This window comes from Microcaecilia unicolor, chromosome 1, assembly GCF_901765095.1.
Source record: "Microcaecilia unicolor chromosome 1, aMicUni1.1, whole genome shotgun sequence".
Classification (NCBI taxonomy): domain Eukaryota; kingdom Metazoa; phylum Chordata; class Amphibia; order Gymnophiona; family Siphonopidae; genus Microcaecilia; species Microcaecilia unicolor.
The window spans coordinates 128,267,166-128,293,214 of NC_044031.1; the positions used below are offsets into that span (position 1 = coordinate 128,267,166).

At 43.6% G+C, this 26,049-nt stretch overlaps 1 protein-coding gene across 5 annotated transcripts in view; it reads left to right on the forward strand.

Annotated features, from left to right (window-relative positions):
* CDK14 (cyclin dependent kinase 14) overlaps positions 1-26,049 on the forward strand; it is an 857,524-nt gene that overhangs the window by 426,181 nt on the left and 405,294 nt on the right. For all 5 annotated transcript variants that reach the window (XM_030200090.1, XM_030200096.1, XM_030200123.1 and 2 more), the window contains one exon: positions 11,291-11,414. In XM_030200090.1, the coding sequence (XP_030055950.1) occupies positions 11,291-11,414 (124 nt within the window). The remainder of the gene's footprint in view (positions 1-11,290; positions 11,415-26,049) is intronic.

The following is a 26,049-nucleotide window of genomic DNA, read 5'->3' on the forward strand; positions in this document are numbered from 1 at the left end:
CAGAGAGGTAAGGGGTAGGGCGGTGCCCAAGTTGGGGGGGGGTCTGCGGTGGCCCTGGTCCTGACCCTGGCCCAGCCCCAGCCCCATGCCCGGCTCTGTCTCTCAGCAGCCCTGAATCTCATGGCTTAGTGGATGGCCAGTGCTACAATTGCATGCGCTTTGACATACATCACCAGGTCTCAGGTAGAAATAGCTGCTGGGGCAGAGAACACAAGAGCTGTTTTTACAGAGGAGAAAAGTCAACCCAAGGAGAAGAGTGAGAAAGTTTAAGCTGATATAGTTTCATTGGCAGCTTTTCATCTGGAGAAGCCTCAAGAAAGTAGGTTGGAAGAAATCTGATAGGCTGTTACTGGGCTAAGTAAGTTTGAAGGTAATAGTATAAAGAAGGTGCTAACATTTATGTGGAAAATAAGTGCATAAATGACTAGAATACCAGCATATATGTGCATAGGTGTGAACATAACGCATGTAATTGCTAAAGATCTAGCTATATACTATTTTGTAAATGCACTCATATCTTACATAGTTCATATTTTACAAGATATACACATGGATGGAGTCTGGATGGATCATGGATGGGACTTATACACATGTAACTTACAGAATACTATAGCTTATGCATGTACCTTTGGCATCTAGATGAGAACATTTACACCAGCTCTATGGCTGGTGTAACTGCTTGTCTCTGCATATGCATATATAGACCTGGTTATACAAGTATTCTATAAATAATAGTAGGCAGCTACTTTCCTTTACCGCTCTACCCTTATCTCCCTTTACGCTCCTACCCGAAACCTCCGCTCACAGGACAAATCCCTCCTCTCTGTACCCTTCTCCACCACCTTTCTCTGCCCTTTCTGCCTCGCCTCACCCTATGCTTAGAATAAGCTTCCTGAGCCCATACGCCAAGCCCCCTCCCTGCCCATCTTCAAATCCTTGCTCAAAGCCCACCTCTTCAATGTCGCCTTCGGCACCTAACCACTTTACCTCTATTCAAGAAATCTAGACTGCCCCAATTTGTTTGTCTGCACATTTTGTTATTAGATTGTAAGCTCCTTTGAGCAGGGACTGTCCTTTTTGTTAAACTGTACAGCACTGCGTAACCCTAGTAGCGCTTTAGAAATGTTAAGTAGTAGTAGTCACCCCTTTATAGAATTGCCCTCTTTCTGCCAAGATTTCCATGATGGTAGGTAAAAATACATTAGAAAATGCTGTATCTGTTCAAAGGGCGAAAATGGTGGATCTATACATTTTGTACAACCACCACCACAGGCAGCACTAGACATTTTCCCCAGCAGGCACTGATTGGAAAACAGGTAGACTGTGGGGACCATGCTAAGTACTTGTCCCGGGGGGGGGGGGGCAGGGCAGGGCATAGTAACATAGTAGATGACGGCAGAAAAAGACCTGCATGGTCCATCCAGTCTGCCCAAGACAAACTCATATGTGTATACCTTACCTTGAATTTGTACCTGCCTTTTCAGGGCACAGACCATATAAGTCTGCCCAGCAGTATTTCCCGCCTCCCAACCACCAGTCCCGCCTCCCAGCACCAGCTCTGGTACAGACCGTATAAGTCTGCCCTCCCCTATCCTTGCTTCCCAACCACCACCCCCTCTTCCCCCCACCTGCTCCGCCACCCAATTTCAGCTAAGCTTCTGAGGATCCATTCCTTCTGCACAGGATTCCTCTATGCATATCCCACGCATGTTTGAACTCCGTTAACGTTATCATCTCCACCACCTCCCACGGGAGGGCATTCCAAGCGTCTACCACCCTCTCCGTGAAAAAATACTTCCTGACATCTTTCCTGAGTCTGCCCCCCTTCAATCTAATTTCATGTCCTCTCGTTCTACTGCCTTCCCATCTCCGGAAAAGATTCGTTTGCGGATTAATACCTTTCAAATATTTGAACGTCTATATCATATCACCCCTGTTCCTCCTTTCCTCCAGGGTATACATGTTCAGGTCCGCAAGTCTCTCCTCATATGCCTTGTAACGCAAATCCCATACCATCCTCGTAGCTTTTCTTTGCACCGCTTCCATTTTTTTAACATCCTTCGCAAGATACGGCCTCCAAAACTGAACACAATACTCCAGGTGGGGCCTCACCAACGTCTTATACAGGGGCATTAAAACCTCCTTTCTTCTGCTGGTCACTCCTCTCTCTATATAGCCTAGCAATCTTCTAGCTACGGCCACCGCCTTGTCGCACTGTTTCGTCGCCTTCAGGTCCTCAGATACTATCACCCCAAGATCCCTCTCCCCGTCCGTGCCTATCAGACTCTCCCCGCCTAACACATACGTCTCCCTTGGATTTCTACTCCCTAAGTGCATCACTTTGCATTTCTTCGCATTGAATTTTAATTGCCAAACGGGCATGATGGCGTGGGCTGTTTTCAGCTTCACTGACACATTTGGGTATGCTTTTCTATTTATGTGTTTCACATTGCAACATTTTGAGACATTGCCGTTCATGTGTCATACATTTTTTATGGACTTTTTGATGTCTTGTTCTGGAGGTAGAGATATGTCAGTTTTACAATATACTTATACATTCAGCCCTGCATTTGTAAAATATGACACAGGCGCTACATGTTTTGGCAAAAATGTCTATATTCAGAATTCTATGACTTTTCTAAAATTGCACAGTATCTATTTGTGGTCTTAGGTGGAGTACTTGAAAAAAACTTGGCTATATGTCACAATTTATGGTTTATTAACTTTTCCAGGATTCAAGCTTTTTGTCCACTGGATAAGTTCAAGTAGTGTCTGACAGATACTGAATATTCAACCACAACTCATTTCTCCAATATCTGAAATTTACTATCCACCCTCTTTTAAGAAGAAAGATGGATGGGCTTCTAAACTAGAACTTGAGAGAAAACAGACAACCACTCAGGAGTGCATGGTTCAAAATAAGGTATCTTCAAGAAATCCAGGCGAAATGCAGAAGTTAGAATATCCTGATAGAGAAGTTATACAAAAAAAAGCTGAAGAAGCCTCCTTTTCTTTATCTTTATCTTTATCTTTACCCCCACTGATGTGAAAGTAAAGGCAGCAGAGTGCATTGGAACCCATGGCCATGATCAACATCTGCATATTTATAAATGACCTAGAGATGGGGTAACTAGTGAGGTAATTAAATTTGATGATGACACAAAGTTATTCAAAGTAGTTAAATAGCGGGAGAATTGTGAAAATTTACAAGAGGACCTTACGAGACTGGGAGACTGGGCGTCTAAATGGCAGATGACATTTAATGTGAGCAAGTGCGAAGTGATGCATGTGGGAAAGAGGAACCCAAATTATAGCTACGTCATGCAAGGTTCCACGTTAGGAGTCACAGACCAAGAAAGGGATCTAGGTGTCGTCGTTGATGGTACGTTGACTTCTAGGGTCTGTGTCCTGAAAATGGCAAGGACAGCTCCGGATCAAGTATGCATATGTTATCTTATATTAGATGTTTATCTTGTTGGGCAGACTGGATGAACATTCAGGTCTTCATCTGCCATCATCTACTATATTAATATGTTACAAAAAGGTTTGTTTCCCTTAAGCAGCCCCTTTCAGTTTTGCCCACTGCTTTCCTACCTCATCCAGATATTGGCAGATGGGCGCCTCTGTACCCCTCAGAAGGGAATTGCCAACCACCACAACCTTTTGCTTCATAGTGGCCATTGATCTAGCAACTTTGGGGATTTTGAGCCTCAGTTCCTCCTGTTTCTGGGATGCTCTCACCTCCTTCACTTCCAGGGCTGCATACCGGTTCTTCAGTTTGAGGGCAGGTACCATCATGTTATTGATCCTGCATTGTCCTGGATCAATTATCATCTTTCAGCACAGCTTTTTCTTTCCCTCTACTGAAGATCTTTGATGCATCATGAAGCATTGCATCAATGTATTTCTTGTTCTAACGGATGCTTCTCAACCTTGCCACCACCTCTTTCAGTTCTTCCACTTCTTGAAGGATTCAAGGTGCAGATATCTTGCACATGAGACTAATCCCTCTCTGTGGATCTTATGTTTTGTCTGGACAGAGGCAGAAACTGTAACTAGGGCAACAGCTTTGGTGCCAAAATGCTTCCCAGCCATTCTTCATTTGTGGAAGTTTTTACACTTGTTGAAAACAGAAAAAAACCCTTCAAAAGCTCCTTCCTTGTCCTCAACTGTCATGTAGGTCGAAAGAAGCAGCTAGCGCCTCTTTTGTGTGAGATCTAACCCTCAGAAGAGTGTGGATTTCAAAAGAGTTTAATTATGTCACCTCTATCTTTGACATGCAGGTAAAAAAGAAATCCCTAGAGCAAGCAAGGAAACAAGCTCCTTAAAAGAAAAATAAATTAAGTATTTCTCTTTTAAAACTAGAAAAACTAAAGCAACAGTTAACTCAGCAATATACAATACCAATACCCTCCCTTTAGAAAAACAAATTCAGGCAGAGTACTTCATAGAAAAAGAGCCAGAAAAAATTACCTTAGTCTTCAATGTTCTAACTGTGTGAAGAGCCTAAAAATGAAAGATCAGCCTTGGAGTGGGTGAGTGCAAGGGTGGGAGGAAGGGACTGATCATAATCCCTTCAGCTGCTAGGCGTGCAGTAAAATAATGTTATGGTAAACTCTAAAATTCAACGTAAAACACTAAAGTAGAGTATAAAACAGCTTTTTTTAATGAAACTCTAACAAAGACTTTAATAGCTACACTGTGCTATAAACTGACTTTTCTAAATAAACTGTGTAACTTTAAAAAAAGACAGTGAAATTACTTATTTAACTCCAAGTGTACCTTTTCCCAACTTTGAATGCAGTTTCCCAGCTGGTAAAATATTCACCAGTGAAGTGTGTTCTTCCTCTTAACTGGTCCTTTCTTAGTACCTTTTCAAGACTACACTGTTGGGTTGGGGGGGGGGGGGCAGAGGGGAGAAGCGGCAGTGTTGATAGAAAGGGGAGAGGGGATAAACTGGTCTGTTGGGGGAAGAGGAGAGGGGCAAACCTCCACTGTTGGGGGGGGGGGGAGAAAGGGGATAATCTGTATTGTCAGAGAGGGAAGGGAAGGGGGAAAGCTGTATGGTTGGCAGGTGGAAGCTGCACGGTTGAGGGGAATGGGAGAGGGGAGTGAGGAGAAGCTGCACGGTTTGGAAGGGTGATACTGTGCTACAAATGTGGAGGATAGAGAGGGAAGATGTTGGGTTATAAGGTGGAGGAGAGAAGGAAATAGAGGAGATGATGGGCTACAAGGGTGAGAAGATGTTGGACATTATAGAACATGTGGGAGAGACCATGGAGGGATGTTAAGAAGGTGAGTGGAATGTGGATGGTCAGTACAGAGGGTAGAAATGTGGTAATGGAGTGTGGGTGAAAAGTAAGAAGGGAATAGAATGGAGGAGTGAGACAGCAGAAATGGGAGAGCTAGGTAATGAGAGAAAATGGAAAATTGATAGGTAGAAGAAAAGTGAAAAGGAGGAGGTAGAGGACTGGAGAGTGAGAAAGAAGGTGAGATTTGAGTGGTCAGAAAAGTGTACACCTCATCCATTTTCTGCCCAGACCCCTCTCATGTGTAGGCCAACCTGCAAACTATGTGCTGTCAGAGATATAAGTTTAGTTAGAAAATAGCACATATCCCACCCATACACGTGTATGTGCTAGTATTCTAAACTTTTAGGTGCGTAACTGAGGCAGAAATGTGTAAAAGAATACAGCTATTCAGAAAAATTTTACAGGAGAGCTTTGTGGTTCAACAGAGGAGATAAAAACAAAACTGAGTTGCTGAGGAGACCATTGCATGCAGGAAGGGATCACTATGTCCAGAACTTTACACTAAGGAGGGAAATTATCAACCTGCATTAGGGCAATACCCTGATTATTTGCCTCTTAACACGACTTAAATGGCACTAATGCAGGTTGTTTTGCCCTAACATAGCAATGAGTGAGTGCAGGTTGCATAGAAATAAGATGCAAAACATGCAAATGCATGTAAAGCAGCTCATTATTATATGATTTCCATAATGTGACTTGTAGTGAACACTGGGTGCAAACCCCAAACGTTGGGGTTATGATACCATCCTGAAGCATTGATCCGCCAGGCTGTGCTTTGATGCTACTGGCCATGACTTCCAGGACCCCCTTCCAATCCCAACCCTCTGTCCACACAAGAACCCCCCACCTGCCCTATCAAGAGCACCCGTGCACAAGAGCTCCCACCCAGTCAAGATCTCCCCTACATAAAAGCCTCTTCTCAATCAGGACCCTGCTCTGCACAAGACCCCCCCCCCCCCCCAGAACAAGACCCCTCCTCTCCTGCACAAGAGCTCTACCCCTTGCTCAAGCCCCCCCACCCCCATTGGCATACTTTATTCCTTAGTGGTACAGTGGCTCATAGGCAGGAGCAATCTCCAGTCGCTTTTGCTCTTCTGGCACCCTCCCTCAAAATGACACCCTTAACGGATAAGGAAAAATGACTTCTAGTGGTAGTTGCGTAAGACTGCTACTAGGCGCTCCATTTTGAGGGATGGTTTTGGAAGGCAGGAGTGCTGGGGATCGCTTCTGTCTGCGGACCACTATACTACCAAGCAATAAGGTATGCTGATGGGGGGGGGGGGGGACTTGAGTGGGAGGTGGAGCTCTTAATTGAGGGGTTCTTTTGTGGAGGGGAGCTCTTGATCTTGTGGGGTCTGGATCAGAGGGGGGGGGGGGCTATTGATGTGGGGGGTTCAGGATCAAAGGAGGGTTCCTAGAAGTTACAGCTGGGAATATTGAGACATGGCTTGGAGCCCAATGCTCCAGGCCACTAGAATAATGTTGCTTGTGGGGTGGCACCGTAATCAGCAAACTGAAGGACTGTTATACCACAGATTGATGACTCCTGTGGTAAATTAAGGTGCTGTAAAAGCTAAAAGCTTACATTTTACCGTACCATGATAACTTCCGCTGTAAATTCTGAACTGTTGGAGAGCCATTCCGTTCCTGAGGCATCACGTGAGTGCCTGACAGTCCTGCCTGTTGATTGAAAACAGGCCTTATATGTAGAAAAATGTTATAAATTATCCCTCCCCCCCCCCAACAATACCCTTGTTCACTGTTAGATGACTTGCTGAATTTTCTAATGATTTTCTAAATGTTCGCTTCCCTCATATTGTACATATAATTTTGAAAATCTGGTGAACAGAACATAGGGGATTTAAGTGCCTACATGGGTGAAGAGCATTCATGTACTTTCCAGCCAACGAGCTCTGCCACGTTTTCAAGGTGAAAATATGCACATTCTTGCACTTTGAAAACTATACCATGAAAAATACTTGCACACATTTATGTGGAGGGGCATTTTCGATATGACATCTAAGTCTGTCTTTGGACATTTTGTGAAAAACGTCCAAAATCCAAATAGGAAAGAAGGTCATTTTCGAAAAAGAAAAACGTCTTATCTTTTTTTTTTTTTTTTTTTTTTTCGAAAATACTGTGGACGTTTAGTTTTTTTGGACGTTTTGTGATTTGGACTTTTTTTTTTTTTTTTTTTGGGGGGGGGGGGGGGGGGGTCCATTTTCAAAAACAAAACGTCCAAGTGCAAAATGCACAAAATCAAGCCATTGGGATGTGGAGGAGCCAGCATTTTTAGTAGCCTGGTTCCCCTGACATCCCAAGACATCAGTAGGGCACCCTAGGGGGCACTGCAGTGGACTTCATAAAAAGCGCCCAGGTACACATCTCACCATTGCTCCCTTATCTTGTGTGCTGAGCACCCAAAAACCCACCCCAAACCCACTACCCCCAAATGTACACCACTACCATAGGCCTTAGGGGTGAAGGGGGCACCTATATGGGGGTACAGTGGGTTTCTGGTGAGTTTTGGAGGGCTCACAGTTTCCTCCACAAGTGTAATAGGTGCGGGGAGGTAGGAGCCTGGGTCCACCTGTCTGCAGTGCACTGCACCATTACTAGACTACACCAGGGACCTGCATGCTATTCTAATGGACCTGAGTATAACATCTGAGGTTGGCATAGAGGCTTTTCAAGTAAAGATTTTCTTCACATTTTTTGGGAGGGGGTTAGCGACCACTGTGGGAATAAGGGGAGGTCATCCCTGATTCCCTCCAGTGGTCATCTGATTATTTAGGGCACCTTTTTGTGCCTTATTCATTATAAAAACAGGTCGAGATCAAAACGTCTTAGTTTTAGTCCTGGACGTTTTTGTTTTGTTCCATTATGGCTGAAAAAGGTCTGTCTTAGGATCGCCCAAGTCCCGCCCTGAACACTCCCCTCACGTGCTCCCTTGAGATTTGGACGCACTTCTGATGGGCTTCATAGAAAAACCATCTAAAAATAGGTTTCGTAAATACTGATTTGCTGACTAACAATATTTTACTCGCTAATTTTATTTACACTTGTTAACTTGTGCAAATAGTTTTGCGTATTAAAATATTTACACACTTTTCCAAAATGCGCTCAGTGGCACTGTGTATACTTTTGCAAGAAATAAATGGGGCTCACGCATACTACAAGCTGTGCTCACAAGAGAATCAAATTTATATTCAATGATTTAAGTAGTCTACTGGCTTAAGTAGATTCGAGTAACCGGTGCTTTCTTGCTACTTTGTCATGTTAGACTGCTCTTACATTTCCACATGTTTTTTTAACATTCATTTTAACAAGAATCTACTTGAGCACTTTTGAAATAAATTATCATGTACAGTGATTCAGAAGTCCATTATAAAAAAGTTATCACAAAACATGTTTTTCCTTCTCTGGTGATTAGAGTGTGCTATTAAGGGGGGCTTTGATACCCGCCACCCTCTTTGAAACCACCATAAGAGAGATAAGGAGCCATTTTAGCATAATAAGTTTTATTGGAAATATATTTTTGGCCGCAGCTTAGCTTGTTGGTGGAAACTTGCTTTAACCAAAATATGCATAAGTACAAACAACCTCAAGGAACTTCCTGCCATGCATAGCTAGGAGGCCAATGCAAACAAATTAACCTTTACTCCACCATGCTAGCTGGAGCAAGTTACAAGCCTAGACCTCTAGTCCTGCAGAGCAAGCATAGACCTAATGTTCACTGCCAGGTGAATGTTAAGGTCTACTTCAAAAGACCTTCTTTGAAGCTGACATTAGCTCGGCTACCCTCCATAGTCGCAACAGTTCGACCTTGCCACTATCACGGGGAGGGCAGGAGGGGAAGCCGTTCTCCTCCAAGGAGCAGGATGAGACCTGCTCCAAGGAGGATACTCCTTTAAACCTCCCTCTCAACCCCTCCCAGCCAAGGGCAGGAAGGATCTCATAGGCAGGGTCGAGGGTCGCCTTCCAGTTCCGTTCAGGATTGTCTTCCGGGTGCCCCCAACTGCACAGCATTCCCCAGGTGCCTTGGACCCAACCTGGGCAAATCCAGGCTCTGCCAGGAGCTCGCTGTAGCTGCCCAGGCCAGTGTCGGGGTGCTGCTCCCCCCCCCCCCCCCCCCCCCCCGTTATGAGCGGGCTCCGGATGAACAGTTCGCCCTTTAACGTTTATGTATTTCACTATTTTTATTGCATTTTCATGTAGGTATGTAGAACCATGCTTTCAAGTAAGAGAGTGTTAATTTTTAACATCACTTGCCTAATCCAGTTATGTGAATAAATTTCCATAATTGCTGTTGAAGTTCTAGGTGTATTTGATGCAGATAAGATTGTTTTTAACAAGAGACAATGTTTTTCTTATCCAGCTCTTCTGCTTAAAAAATTAAGGGGGTCTTTTACAAAAGCACACTAGCATTTTTAGTGCGCACTAATCATTAGTGTGTGCTAAACGCTAGAGATGCCCATAGGAATATATGGGTGTCTCTTAACATTTAGCACACTTTTAGTTTAAGCGTGCGCTAAAAGCGCTAGCGCGCCTATGTAAAGGGGCCATTTTGAATGATGCCAAAAAACTCAGAACAAAAATAAACAAGCAAAGCCCATAATGACCCCCTCCCCCTTCTCTTATATCCTTCATTCAGCCAGCATTTCAGAAGGGTGATCTGCCAGGACTAGACTGCAGTAAGTGGTGTAGGGATGGTAGGGATTATAAGCCTAGAGCCTTGAGCTAAGTAAGCCTCAATCAAATTCTAGCTCTCAGCAGATGATCTGTCTTAAGTATACGAATTCATGTTCCCTGCACTTATCTTGTATAACAGTTTCATATTTCTGTTCCCTTCTTACACAGTCAATGAGGGAGGCAGAAATTGGGAAAGGGAAATGGGACTTGATATACCGCCTTTCTGAGGTTTTTGCAACTACATTCCAAGCGGTTTACATATATTCAGGTACTTATTTTGTACCAGGGGCAATGGAGGGTTAAGTGGGAATCGAACTCAGTTCCTCAGGATCAAAGTCCACTGCACTAACCACTAGTCTACTCCTCACACCCCTATTTTGGCAGAGTATCTATGGGAGATTCCATTGAAAGCACCGAGGGTTGCTTTGCCCACCTTTCACAGCCTCTCCACCATATTCACACACAGCAGTCAGGATCAGTTTTCACTGATGAATTAGACCCACCCAGCTTAGCCCAATTTCCATGACAAATAGTGAGAATCTTTATAGAATGTATTTATGTGGATAAGTGGCACCCCCCCCCTCCTTTGAGCACACTGTATTGTCTTTATTGTAGCTCTGTTATATTGTTGTTTTCATTCTGCTGGTACTGCTTTTTCCTATAATTAGTGAAGATACACATCTGGCTGCAGGCAGCAAGCTAATCTCTAAGGCCATATGGGTAAATGTAATATAATTACAGTTTGGTAGAAAAGGAGCCTTATGTCAATAGCTTTTTTATTTTTTTTTCGGTTCTGCAGTAAACCTAGCAAATTATGTGCTAGGCTGATGGGGTTTGGCTGTGTATTTTTTTTCCTTAAAAATTGATTTAAAATTGTATGTGTTCCCCTGCTGATGAACATTTCTGTTCCTTTGAAAACTTTTTAGTGTAGCTTCGAAACAAAGTTTTCTGTACATGTATTTACAAAACTGAAACAGACAAGGGTTTTGGCCTACCTCCATTCATTTTGCAAACTCGGCTATGAATTTGCACCCACTGAATGCACTCTGGTTTTTTATGAAAAGCAAAAAATCAATCACACTATATAATACCATCTATAATACTTAAGGAACTGGTAGTTCCACTTATTGCAGTATGTAATCTGCATTATTTACTGTTCTTGGGGGTTTGTGATCTTGCACATCACAGGATCTGGTGATATTCCAAGAACTGTACAGAGCAGAAAACAATCTGCAGCCATTTTAGTAAAAACCCTAACTTCTCCCCTTTTGTTCCCTCTCTTTCAGTTGTTTCTGTTTCAGCTGCTGCGGGGATTGTCTTACATTCATCAGCGTTACATTTTGCACAGAGATTTGAAACCTCAGAACCTCCTGATCAGTGACACTGGGGAGTTGAAGCTGGCAGACTTTGGTAGGAAAGCAGTTAATTATGAGTAGTCTTTCTTTCTTTCTTTTTTAAGGGGATGGGGGCTTGTAATGTTTTGGGAATATTGAACAGCAGGTTGCACTAATTTCCCAGGCTGTTTTAGATACACCTCATTCCTTATATGGAATCAGATTTTTCTTTGCGACTACAGTTTGATTGCCATGTGGTGGACTTGAGTTCCTTCGAAAGAGGGAAAGTGAATTTTAAAGAGGGTTTGATGGAGAAGCTGTGCAGTACATCAAATAGTACGACTCTAAGGGGATAATTTTGTATAGGTAGATCTGTGTTTGTCATATGCACAGCCAAAATATGTGCCTATATTTTAAAAACTGTTTGAAAGGCCCTGCAAAGTTTATAAAATACACTCTATAATGTCTAAATATTCACTGCAGAGTTTGTATAACCAACACAAATTATGTTTCCTTCTACAGATGTTGCATAGTTCAGTCCAATGGTCTCAGCGTTGTAACTTGCTGGTGTGATCACTTTACACTGCAAGATTTATAACACCCACCTCCTCGTCGACCAACAGACATAGAATGTTTTCTATAATCAAATATACTCTTATTCTTTACACTTCTTAATGAATTTAGAGATCTCTCTAAACATTTTTATATTATTCAAAGGTGCTATTAAAAATACTTATCTTAAATGGAATTGTTTGTTGAGAAACACCTTATCCATGTAAGGTCGGGTTTGTAAGCAGTAGTTTAAAACGCCATCACCATCTTGACTGGATGAAATAAGCTTCATCAGACAGCTGGCGCTTAATTTGGTGGTATGGTTTGAGTTTACAGGGAGAGTGGTGACTGTTAGATGTCCTTGGAGTTACCTCCATTAATTTGTTTGTGTCCCCTAAAATCCATTGATTTTAGGGGACGCATCCTTGAGACCGCATTTTCGAAACATGAATCATGTCATAGTACAGGGTCCCCGACCCAGCTCTGAGAAACAATCCTATTTCAATAGCGCCTTTGAATAATATAAAAACATTTAGAGAGATCTCTATTTCAATTCATTAAGAAGTGGAAAGTATATGAGTATATTTGATTATAGAAAGCATTCCATGTCTGTTGGTCGACGAGGAGGTGGGTGTTATAAATCTTGCAGTGTTTTGTGGGCACACCAGCAAGTTACACTGTTGAGACCATTAGACTGAACTATGCAACATCTGTAGAAGGAAGCATAATTTGTGAAGTTTATAAAATAGAAGACATGTCTGCCCCACACAGTGCAGGTGAACTTACTTACATGGCACTATTTCTGTATTCTCTGACAATTCAACCAAGGTACAGTAGCCAGTCATTCCAAAAACATTTCCTTCTCCCCAAAACACTCAAGATCAGGCCAGATGGTATACAAGGAATGAGCTGGACCACCACAACCCAGCCTTTCCTTTTGCCTCTGGCTAAATTCCACTGAAGTGGTCAGAAGAAAACTCAGCCTTTGTCCTGGAACTTGATGCCATTGTGAAAACACTGCAGACTTGCCTGCCCATCTGGTATGCCATGTGTCAGAGCTACTGCTGTGGCCTGTGCTTCAGTCCACTGTTTGCTTTCTGATGTAATTTGAGCTTGGAAACAGGGAACACAGAACACCTTTTTGGTTGAGGGAGGCAAGTAACCATCAGCTCTGCTCCCCCCCCCCCACTCCCTAATAGCTGACACCTTTAGGGCAAAAGGTTGTCTGAGCAAGACCTCAGCAGCCCACCCCATTCCACTGTCTGTGCTTCATAAGACAATGGCAGAGGTCAGTCAGAACTACCAGCTCCTAGATATAATTTATTTATTTATTTATTTATATTTATTTTACACATTTATAGATTGCTTAAATCAAAGCGTTGTACAAAATAACCATACAAAAAAGCTATACTACCATTGATGTCTCATATCCATGACTTGCATCAGAACTGCACCACTGTAACAACCATCTTTACATAAATACTTCCACAAACAGATCTCCAGCCCTCCCTGAACCTGGGGGGGGGGGAGGGAGATCGTCGGACCTCCAGCCCCTGTTTTGCCTTGCTTGGGGCAGGGGTAGTTAGGGTCTGGTGGTCCCATGGACCTCCAGCCCCTGTGTTTGACAAGTTTGGGCTGTTGACAGCCCAGACCTGTCAAACAAGTGCGGGAGGATTGTGCTGAGCGCATGCTCAGGCACAATTCTTCCGCACTTCTACCCCATGATCAGAGGTAATTGCGTGCTTAAATTTGCATGCAATTATCTCTGATCATAGGTCTAATAATGCCCCGTGCTATTCCAGCGCTATTTTTAGAGTGCTGTTTGTAACAGCGCAGGGCATTTGATCATCTGTCTGCTAATGAGGTGGCTCCCCCTGTGCCTCCAGAGCTCCTACCCTCCTCCTCCAGAGCCCCTAAGCCTCTGAGAGTTGTAGTCCCCCCCCCCCCCCCCCCCCCACTTCAATCCTTTTGCTCTGGAAGCATATTCTCTTTCGCGTGCTCCTTCCTTACCCTTTTCCTGTGTCTTCTGCCCCATTTCCTTCTGGTACATTAGATATGAATTCCATCACAATATATTTTATAAAATTACCCCTTAATTATTCACATGATTCACAGTTCTAATTAACCTGCATATTCATTGAGAACTATTTATTTATTTATTTATTTGTTCTTATATCCCACATTATCCAAAAATTAATTTCATTTCAATGTGGTTTACATTACTATACTATTATGATTTTCAATAGCTGTCATAAGATTATTCTGATATTTATTCTGGTGTTTGGAGTGAGAAGTGTTTGGCACGTGGCATGAGTGAGCAGGTGATTGTCTTCTCTTGAGGGGCACTTTCTCCAAATGGGTTAGTTTTGCGCATAACATGATAATAATGAACCTTAATCCTAAGTCCCTCATATTTACTGCTAATGCTTACTTTGGTACTTGTTGAATTAATGTTGTGTTACATATACAAGTATGAAGGTATGATTGTATACATAGGAGCCAACGTTTCAACCTGATTGGGGGCACAGTCCCATATAAATGAACACAACTGGTCAGACTGTGATGCACATATCCCAAAGCTAACATACTCCAGTTAATAAATTCAAAATAAAACACTTTTTTTTTTACCTTTGTTGTCTGGACATTTTGTTTTTCCATTATCTTGGTCCCTTTCTCTCCCTACCCTTCCATCCTCTTGCTGCCTCCTCCTTCCAGCTTTTTCCCTCTCTCTCCTTCCTTTCATCCATCATTTCTCCTCTTTCTCTCTCAATCTGACCAGCCAGGGTCTCCCCCTTTCTCCCCATGCTTCTCCCCAGCAGCTTCTTTCTCTCCTGCCCTTTTCCATGTCCTCTCTTTCTCTCCCCATCTTTCCACTCATCTCTCTCTCTTTCTCTGTACAATGTCCCCATACAATGTCCCCACTCTTCTTTCATTTTCTCCCCTGGAAGGAGGGAGAAGAAAGAAGGAAGACATTGGATGGAAGGGTAGGGCAAGAAAGAGGAAAGACACAGGAAGGATGTGGAGAGAGGGGGGACATGCTGAATGGAAAAGGATACAGAGAGAGAGAGACACTAGATGGAAAAATTAGGAGAGAGGGTAGATATTGGATGGAAGGATGGGGAGAGAGAGAAGATTCTGGATGGAAGGGTAGGGAGAGAGAGGGGAGACGCTGGATAGAAGAATGCAGAGAAAAGAGGGAGACACTGGAAGGATGGAGAGAGAGACACACACACACATTGAATGGAAAAAAGGTAGAAAGAACTGGCTAGAAGGAAGGGGAGATAGAGGGAGACACTGGATGGAAAGATTAGGAGAGGGTAGATAGGTGGAAGGATGGGAAGAGAAAGGGAAGAAACTGGATGGAAGGGTAGGAGAGAAAGAGGGAAGAGGCTGGATGGAATGATAGGGAGAGAAAGAGGAGACGCTGGATGGAAGGATGCAGAGACAAAGAGGGGGAGATGCTGGCAGGATGGGGAGATGCTGGATGGAAAAGGGGAGAGGACAGAGTTAGTGAAAGACTGGAGAATAAGAGGGAAAGGGCATTTAGAGAACAAAGGTGAGGAAAAGATGAAAAGCCATAGCTAGATGAAGTAAAAATAATGAAATTAAAGAATGGATAGTAAGAATGAATTAAATCTGGACAGAGAGAGAGAAAAATAAATTGAAGAAAACAAAGAAAAAAGAGAGAAAATGTCAAATGGACAGGAAACCCTGGCAAGAGAGTTAAGAGAAGATGAAGGAAAGCAGAATCAAGAGACTGAGACCAACACAATTAGAAAAAGTAAATGGCCAGACAACAAAGGTACAGAAAATAATTTTATTATTAATTTAGGATAAATTAATGTGGTAGCTATGGTTAATAAAGGTTAATAAATGCAAATAAAGCACAAAATAGAAAATGTAATACCTTTATATTGGACTGATTTTAATATATTTTTGATTAGCCTTCAGAGACCAGCACTTCCTTCCTAGGTCAGGAGAGGATACCATAACAGCAGTATACTGTCCTGACCTGACTTGAGGCAGGAGGTTTTGGCCTCTGAAAGCTAATTGAAAAGGGTATTAGACTAGTACAATAAAAAGGTATCATCTTATTTTCCATTTTCAAGTGCCTGAAAAAGTAGGGGGCCAAGGCCACCTTGCGGTTATGTCCCTGGGGGGAATAGATGCTGGATAGGGGGTATAATAGAGTGAACTGAAACACTCCCTCTTACGCATCTCTGCTGTCACTGGTGTAAATAAAATATTTTCTGGAATGTCCGTGGGATTGAAGTGTGCCAGGGGGCGGGGCCATGAGGTAGAGTGGGCATAACCAAGGCAGAATTGGGCGGGGCTAGGGCGTGCACTAAAATTTCCCTCTCAAAAATTGGGACCCCTTGGCAGCTCAGCAGATCTACAGACTTACAGGGAAAATACTGGGGGTGCTCAGGCCCCCACAGCACCCACAGATCTTGTGCCTATGACTGTATATCCCTTGCTTTTGGGGATTAATTTACTTTCTCATCTGTGCTGTGGTTAAGGACTTTGAAAGACGACAAGATCATGATGATAATTTTTTGAAGGTGAAGATTAGCTAATCTAGATTACAGTGCTAAATTATTTTCCTTGTATTTTGATTATCACTTGCTCATTTTATTTAAGGAGAATGTAGAGCTACAGTATTTTCCTATAGCCATTTTGTGCATCAGAGTTTAGGTTATTGGCCATATGTAGCTCACTTCTTTATACTGTTGCTTCCTCATGGAGCAGCACCTGTCACCCCCTCAGCTAGCAAGGGATTACCATGGGCCAACTGATAGGAGCAACATAGTAACATAGCAGATGAAGGCAGGTAAAGACCTGTACTGTCCATCCAGTCTGCCCAAGAAGATAAACTCATAGTATAAGGTATGGTGTGATACTACATATCTTGATTTGTCCTTGCCATATTCAGGGCTCAGACCGTAGAAGTCTGCCTGGCACTTGCCTTGTTCTCCAGCTACTGAAGCTGAATCTGTCCAGCCATGATCAGGGCACAGACCGTAGATATCTGCCAACACTGGCTTTGCTTCCTAATTACTGGTGTTGCCATCTAATTACTGCTAAGCTTGTTTGGTTCCATGTCTTCTATACAGGATTCCTTTGTGTTTATCCCATGCATTTTTGAATTCCGTTACCATTTATCTCCACCACCTCCCGCAGGAGGGCATTCCATGTATCTACCACTCTCTTCGTAAAGAAGTACTTCCTGATATTATTCCCGAGTCAGTCCCTCTGCAATTTCATTCAATTCATGTCTTCTAGTTCTACCAGCTTCCCGTCTCTGGAAAAGATTTGTTTGTAAATTAATACATTTCAAATATTTGAATGTCTGTATCATATGCCCCCTGTCTCTCCTTTCCTTCAGGGTATACATGTTCAGGTCCTCAAGTCTTTCCTCTTACGTCTTGCAACGCAAACCCCATACAATTTTTGTCACTTTTCTCTGAACCACTTCAAGTCTTTTTACATCCTTAGCAAGATAATAGCCTACAAAACTGAACAGAATACTCCAAGTGGGGCCTCACCAAAGACTTGTAAAGGGGCATTATCAATTCCTTTCTTCTGGTGGTTATACCCCTCTCTATGCAACCTAGCATCTTCTGGCCATGGCCACCGCCTTGTTGCATTGCTTTCTCACCTTGAGATCCTCAGACACCATCATCCCAAGGTCCCTCTCCTGAGCTGTGCTTATCAATCTCTCTCCTATCTGGTACATCTCCTTTGGATTTTTGCAATTCTTGGCATTACATTTTAATTCAAATCAAAAATCACATGAGCTGTAAACACATAGTACTTAAAATCTTACAAAAATTGAGTTTCCAAAGGGACGAAACAGCACCCCCTCTACTCTTGGCCGCAATCGTGGAGACCATATATACACAAACTGGAGAAAAAAGACCTCGGTGAAAGCCACACTTCTCACACCATTATAGAGCTAAAGCATACATCCATCACTGATCAAAAAAACTCCACATAGCAGAAAAACAAGGCGCGAGTAAGGCCACCATATACTACAAACTCGCCATTTTTTTGTAGTATGTGGTGGCCTGACTACAGGAATTGATTTCCTTGCTGCAGCAAAGGAAAACGGGGCTCCCTGTCGGGTTTTCAATGATGTGCTTCAGAAGATAAGTGGCAATTGAGCAGATAAGATTTTTTGTATTATATATACCTGCAGTTCTAGGAGTGTTCTAGAAATGGACTTTGTCTCATCCCGTTTACTTTCGTTCATGCATGTCACTATTAGGATGTGCTTGTTTTGCATTAGTATCACCTGATATACTGATGTTATCAGAATCTTAAAGTCTGTCTCTCCATCTGCTGATAGAGGGACATAAGTCATAGGTCTGGAGTGGTCTAGCAAGATAAGGAAAAACTAATAAAATCATCCCCAAAGAGTACAAAAGACGTGAATACAAATAAAAATGATAAAGTATCAATTGCAAAACAGCATAGCCATGGAAAACAAAGAAATAATATCAGAAAAATAAATCTACATCCAAAAGCAAGAAAATGTATGCATGCTAGTTTTAGTAATTGTGTACTGAAAAATAACACCATGAAAAGTTAGATAAAAGCATAACATCCTCATTCTTTAAAAACAGTGGCAAAAGCCAGATTTTGTCAACTTTCTAAAATGGCAGGAGGAGTAGCCTAATGGTTAGAACAGTGACCTAAGAACCGGGGCACCGGGCTCAATTCCCACTGTAGCTCCTTGTGAATCTGGGCAAGTCACTTAACTCTCCATTGCCCCAGGTACAAAATGAGTATCAAACATATAAACGGCGAGTGACCGTACTCACTCGCAAATGCGCAGTAGACTTCCCTCTCTGTCCCACCCCCGCGTCAATACGTGATGACGGGGGGGTGGGACAGAGAGGGAAACTGCGCGAAGGGGAGGGAACCGTCGAGGTCGCCACCGCTCCCCCTCCCCCCCGAGGTTGCCGCCACTGGTACCCCCCCCCCCCCCCCCGGAGTCGCCGCCGCCTCCACCCCTCCACCCGGCCCGTCTCTTCGCTATTCAACTTACATCTCCGGAGCAGGCAGATCAGCTGAGCTGCCGTTGGCCTTCCTTCTCTGCCTGTGTCCCGCCCTCGCCGACGTTACGTCACACGAGGGCAGGACACAGGCAGAGAAGGAAGGCCGACGGGAGCTCAGCTGATCTGCCTGCTCCAGAGATGTAAGTTGAATAGTGAAGAGACGGGCCAGCGGCGGCGACGGCGGCGACTCGGGGGGGGGGGGGTACCGGCAGCAGCGAACTTGGGGGGGGGGGGAGAGGGCCAGCGGCGACCCAATAGCCCATTTTAACGGGCTCAACGGCTAGTATGTATATAATATGTGAAATGCTTTGGTCTCATTTTACAAAGCCGTGCTAGCGATTAGCGGCGCACCAAATACGAAAGAGTGTAGAACGAGTAGAAGTAAATCAATTTTTTTACTTGTTTCAAAAGTACAAAGACTAGGGAACACTCGAGGAAGTTACATGGAAATACTTATAAACAAATAGGAGGAAATATTTTTTCACTCAATAAATAGTTAAGCTCTGGAACTCTTTGCCGGAGGAGGTGGTAACAGCAGTTAGCGTATCTGGGCTTAAAAAAGGTTTAGACAGGTTCCTGGAGGAAAAGTCCATAGTCTGCTATTGAGACAGACATGGGAAGTAACTGCTTGCCCTGGGATTGGTAGCACGGAATGTTGCTACGATTTGGGTTTCTGCCAGGTACTTGTGACCTGGCTTGGCCTCTGTTTGGAAAACAGGATACTGGGCTAGATGGACCATTGGTCTGACCCAGTATGGCTACTCTTATGTTCTTCTGTAATTTCTATGGGCTTCATCGCATTCTGTAACCACAGAAAGACAGTATGTCAAAGCCCATCCCCATCCTCTGAGAGTCATTTGTAAGGCAATCTTCCCTTGAGAGAATGCGTTCCAAAGTTATGAAGTAATGCCTGAAAATGTTTGCCTTACTGTCTCTTCTTGTAGCTTTATTTGAGAGGGTGGAGATATTTGGAAGAAAGTCTGTTGAGTTGTTTGTAAAATATGCATCAGAGGGTGGCTGTGGAACTGATCTCTTAAATAGAAAGGCCATAAGTCACAGCCTGATAAACTCCACTGTAAATTTAGAGTGTTGTCTACTAAAGCTTAGCTTGAGTTATCTGCAGCAGGGCCCATACGAATAAAATGGGCCCTGCTGCAGATAACTCGAGCTAAGCTTTAGTAAACAGGGGGGTTAATGACAGACTAATGTGTTCCCAAAGACTGATGCTGAGCCATAACAGGGTTATTTTATGAAAAGTCACCTATATGGGAAGGGCAAGTAGGCACCTATTTTGGGCCTATTTTAAAAGGCATATTTGAGCATACATCTCTTTATAAAGTTGCCCCAGAAGTCCTGCAGAAATTGTGAGTAAAATGAACCCCAACTCGAGAGTAACTGTAAATGTACATACGTACAATACATGCATTTGCGCATATTTTATAAAATATGCATGTAAAACATGACTCCACCTGAGCTCCATGCAAACTTCATCCCTGAACATGCTCACACCAAAGTTGCACACATGTTAGTGCCTTCTTTGCGTGTAGGGTTATTTTCATTCTTTTTTTTTTAATTTTTATTTATAACTTTAAACGTTATAAAAGATAACATTCTAAAAAATTGCAAAGGAATAAAGAAATATAATTCAGAACTCAAATACTTTTACACATCGAGAAAACTAGCCCATATTATAAAGGATAAATCTGGGAACTTTAAAAGAAAAAGGAAAACCAAAAAAGGTACATCTGCAGTCACATCATTCAAATCCTATCAAAACCTGTCATCACATTATATAAAGAAAATTACTATCTAGCTTTGGTTGAAAGAAAACTTTCTAAATAACTAGGATCCAAAAAAAAGGGCTTGTTTTCACATGTAACCAGGCACTTAGATGGAAACTTAAGCAAGAAAGTATCTCCCACAGCCAAAAACCTAGATTTCAGCCTTTCACCGTAATTAGGTAGGCCTGGAAACATACAAATAGTTTGACCAACACCTTCTTAGAAAAAATTATTTAAAAACCAACATCTTATGCTCAGGTGAACACAAGATAACCAACAGAGTTGCCCTTTTTGAAATATTTTCTTGAGAAGACTCTAAAAGATTAGTAAGATCCAAACGGAGAATTCAAATTATCCCTATCGCCTTCACTCTTCTGAGATCTCACTTTCCATGAAAGATAGTAAACATTTTTCACCACTAGATCTTCAAAATGTAATTGAAGAATTTCTTTAACATATTTCTTAAACAATTCAAGGGGAGAAAGCAAAACGGGTAATAAGGAAGTTCAGCAATCTCAGATTACTAGCTCTGGAATTATACTCCAGAGCCGCTATCTGCACATGAATCATCAAACAATCCTTAGTCACAGTTGCGAAAGCTGATTGGCAATTATCAGCTTGAGAGCCAAACCTCTCCATTCCCTTTTCCAACTGTGAAATCTTTAAGTCCTGGTCTACAAATTTAGCGGCTGACTCTTCAGTGCAATTACTAAATTGAGCAAGATTGTCTTGTAAGTTTTGTCCATTCTAGATACTACTTTAAAAACATCCTTTAGGGATATCTTTTGCTGTCCATCTGATACTGATTTGTTCTGTATAGAATCATAAGAAAAAGATACAGTTGTTGGTACCTGTACTTGAGAGGATCCAATTCTTTCATTTGAGTCTTCAAATGTAGGCAAAGAACATAAGAGAAGCTACCATGGTCTTTTTCTTCAGAGCATTAGGATTCTCAATTACTAGTTCAGGTTGTAGGGGCATGGTACGGCCCCCTGATGAAAGGGATACATCCAGAGAGGAGTTGCTAATAGGAGCTTTCAGAGGCTGCCTCAGTATGAACTGAAAAGGAATATCCATAGGTCCCTTAACCACAACTGGGACCACTGCCTTCTTTTGTCCTTCCTTTCGCTTCTCTATTGGAGCAGAGCAGTATTCCATGCTTGTTTACAGAGATTTGCTTTAGTTTCTCTGACTCATCAGCATTGAATATCATTTCTGACACTGATCTCTCTCCCACATCTTCCTTGGTGAAGACCCAAACAAAGAATTCATTTAAGGGGGTCTTTTAGAAAGACGCACTAGCATTTTTAGTGCTAATTAAGTTGCACACACGCTTGGATTTAGGTGTGGAATGCTAGGTACGATATATAGAATCCGGCAGAAAATGGCTGATTTTCTATTTTCTGTATTAATGGCCATGTGTTGATGTTGCCATTAGTGCATGGCTATTTAAAAAAATTACCGCATGAGCACTTATTGCCACCCACTTTGTAGGTAGTAAGGGCTCACACAATATTCCTGCACTAACCAGTTAGTGCATGGCAGTGTAGATGCAGTAACGCTATGACACACCCCTTCAAAAAAAAAAAAAAGGAAATATTTTTTAGCATATGGATGTTTTGGAGTTACTGCAGGATCCCTGAGCGCATCCCACAGTACTCCATTTTCAGCTGTGTTAGGCGTTCATTAGTGCCCAACGCAGCTTTGTAAATGGGCCCCTAAATGAAAAATCCCACAACCAATGGGAACCTAAAAATGAAATGTTTTGGTCTGTCCAAGTGTGTCAGAAATAAGGGGAGGGGGAACAGGTGGTGTTCACTGACAGAACATTTTAATTAGCAGCTTACTCCAGGCACATTATAATTTGACTGTAAATACAGCTGTCACATCCTTCGCTCCCTCAGGCTGCTCCTCTGCGGGAAGCAAGGGCCGGGAGGAAAGTTCTGCAGCCAGGGAGGACTTACCCAGCGGTTCCCCGGATGGCCGGCTATCTCGAGTACAGTCGGGGCCGAGCCGGTATTCCTTGCGGCGATGGCCGGCCATTTTAGAACTGCGGCCAAAAGCCAGGACTCGTCCCGGCGATAGTCGCCCTGTCCGTGGCCAGGCCCGTAGGCCGGCGATCGCGGCTTCCAGGCTCTCAGTCGCCGGCTATGGAGTCCGCGCTTGCTCTAGCAGGGAAGATGGCGCTGAGACGCGATGGCTGGCGTCTTCTCCATTTTCGGGCACGGGAACCCAAAGCTCCGCCTCAAAGGGACCAGATTGGGATGCCAGTGCTGTAGCTCCGCCTGAGAGACCGGACGGAACCAATCAGAGGGATCTCTTCGGTAGCCACGTTCCGATTGGCCGGCCATGTCGGCTGGGGATGGGCGGCTGAATGCTGACAGTATTTAAGGAGCGGGGCTGAAACAGAACTTTGCTTCAGGTTCTGTTTCCCGAGGCCAGTCTTCTTGTGCTCCTGTTCTCTGTGTGTTCCCTTGTTTTCCTGGTTTGACCTTTGGACTGTTACTGGACTACCCTGATAGCTGCCTGCCCTGACTTGTTGCCTGTTTTTGGACGACTCTGTTAGCCACTTTCCTTGACCTGCTGCCTGTTCCTGGACTTCTCTGACTTTCCACCTGCTCCCGGTTCCAGTGCTGGGTCAGCCCGTCAACCCCGCGGTTTCGGAAGTCCCGTTGGCCGCCTGCAGCTGGGGGCTCAACCCTCGGTGAACGGCGGTCGCCGCGGATGAAGACTTGGGGTTGCACGGCTGTCTTCTGAGGTCTTTCGGGGCCTTATGGGACCTAAGGGCTCACTTTCTTTCCAAGACAAGAAAACAGCAATATGTTTAATTTCAAACGGCAGTGTGAAATTCAGTACAACTTTTTATTTAAACTATATAGGTCGTCCACTACTTAAGGAATCTATTAGCTTGTTCTGAATTCCTTCTGCCCCTTTGCAGAGAGGTTCACAGGCACTTAGCTTAGTATTTGATTTACTGAATAAAATGAGAAACCATTACACATTAATTGCCAGTTTCTGTATTAACTTGGTGGTATTTTTGTCCTTGTATTAAACTTCCTATGATTAACAGCTGTGCATGTTCATTATGGAGGGAAATGAAAAGAGCTTTGCAGAGTCACTCTCCCTAAAGTGACTGACTGGGTTAAGAACTGATCGAGTCGAAGGCGACAGAGGGTAGTGGTAAATTGAGTTCATTCTGAGGAAAAGGATGTTACCAGTGGTGTACCTCAAGGTTCGGTTCTTGGGCTGGTTCTTTTAAACATTTTTGAAGCAGTATTACTGAAGGCTTTCTGGTAAGGTTTGCCTCTTTGTGGATGACACCAAAATCATCCACAATAGGGTAGACACCCTGATGGTGTGGATAACATGAAAAAGGATTTAACGAAGCAAGAGTTATTAATAGAAATCAAACAAAATAAAACATGGAAAAGAAAATAAGACGATACCTTTTTTATTGGACATAACTTAATACATTTCTTGATTAGCTTTCGAAGGTTGCCCTTCGTCAGATCGGAAATAAGCAAATGTGGTAGCAGATAGTATATATAAGAGAAACATCAAAGCATTACTTTGACAGTCTGACAGAGTGGGAGGGTGGGGGTATGCATGGGGACATCAAAGCATTTCATTGATATTCTAACAGGATGGGTGTTGGTAGGTGAGAGGAGGGTAATAAACAGAGAAATAAACAGAGAAATACAGCTTTATGGTTTATAATGGGTTAGAAAACCCAGATCCTTTTTAAGTCCTGTTTGTTGGGTGTCAAAATATTCAATCATTCTTATTTCAAAGGTCTTACGTTCCTGTATTGTTTTAAAATTACCTTTCAGTATTCTTACTGTGAAATCACTGGTGCAGTGTTCTGGTCTTGTAAAGTGTTGGCCCACAGGGGAAGCAAGAGGAATGGTCTGGAATTTGGCAGCTTAGATTTAATGCTAAAAAATGCAGGTCATGCATTTGGGCTGCAAAAGCTGAGGGAACAGTGCAGTTTAGGGGTGAAGAACTTTTGTGCATGAAAGAGGAGCGGTACTTGGGTGTGATTGTATGTGATGATCTTAAGGTGGTCAAATAGGTAGAAAAGGCGACGGCGAAAGCTAGAAGGATGCTTGGGTGCCAGTAGCATTCCTGGGGGGGGGGGGGGTGGGGGCAGTGCGCCCCGGATGCACGCTGCTGGGGGGGGGGGGGGGGGGGGGTGCCGCGCGTGCCTGTCCGTCATTCGTTCCATGCTCCCTCTGCCCCGGAACAGTCCTGTTCTGGGGCAGAGGGAGCATGGAACGAACGACGGACAGGCGCGCGCGGCACCCCTCCAGCGGCGTGCACCCGGGCGGGGGGGTTCTTTCACGTGGGGGTGTCCTTTCGCCGGGGGGGGGGTCATGCTGCATCCGGGGGGGACACTGCACCCGAGGGGGGGCGGGGCGCATTAGCGATCCGCCCTGGGTGTCAGCCCCCCCTAGGAACGCCACTGTTGGGTGCAGAGGAAGAGGAATGGCCAGTTGGAAAAAGGAGCCGATTATGCTCCTATATAAGACTAGTGAGACCTCATTTAGAATATTGTGTAGAATTCTGGAAACTGCACCTTCAAAAAGATATAAACAGGATGGAGTCTGTCCAGAGGGTGGCTATTAAAATGGCCAGTGGTCTTCATCATAAAGCGTATGGGTACAGACTTAAAGATCTCGATATGTATTATTTGGAAAAAAGGCAGGAGAGGGAAGATATGATAGAGACATTTAAATACCTATGCGACATAAATGCACAGGAGGCGAGTCTATTTCAATTGAAAGGAAGCTCTGGAATGAGGGGGCATAGGATGAAGATGAAAGGGGATACACTCAGAAGTAACCTGAGAAATACTTCTTCACGGAAAGGGTGGTGAATTTGTGGAATGACCTCCCAGTGAAAGTGGTAGAGACATAAACAGTATCTGAATTCAAGAGAACTTGGGACAAGTACATAAGATCTTGGAGTGATAGGAAGAGTAGATGGGCAGACTGGATAGGCCATATGGAGGGGCATAATCGAACGGCGCCAGCCAAATAGCTGGCCGGCCATCTTCGGGGCCGGCTCCGCAAGGGGCGGAGCCAACTGTATGTTCGAAATACGGTTGGGGCCAGCTAAATCGATCGCCGGGTGCACAGGAGATGGCCGGTTTCGTTTTTTAGCCATAATGGAAACCGGGCCCGGCGAAATGCAAGGCATTTGGTCATGGGAGGAGCCAGCATTTGTAGTGCACTGGCCCCCCTCACATGCCAGGACACCAACCGGGCACCCTAGGGGGCACTTCTAAAAATGTAAAAAAAAATTAAAATAGCTCCCA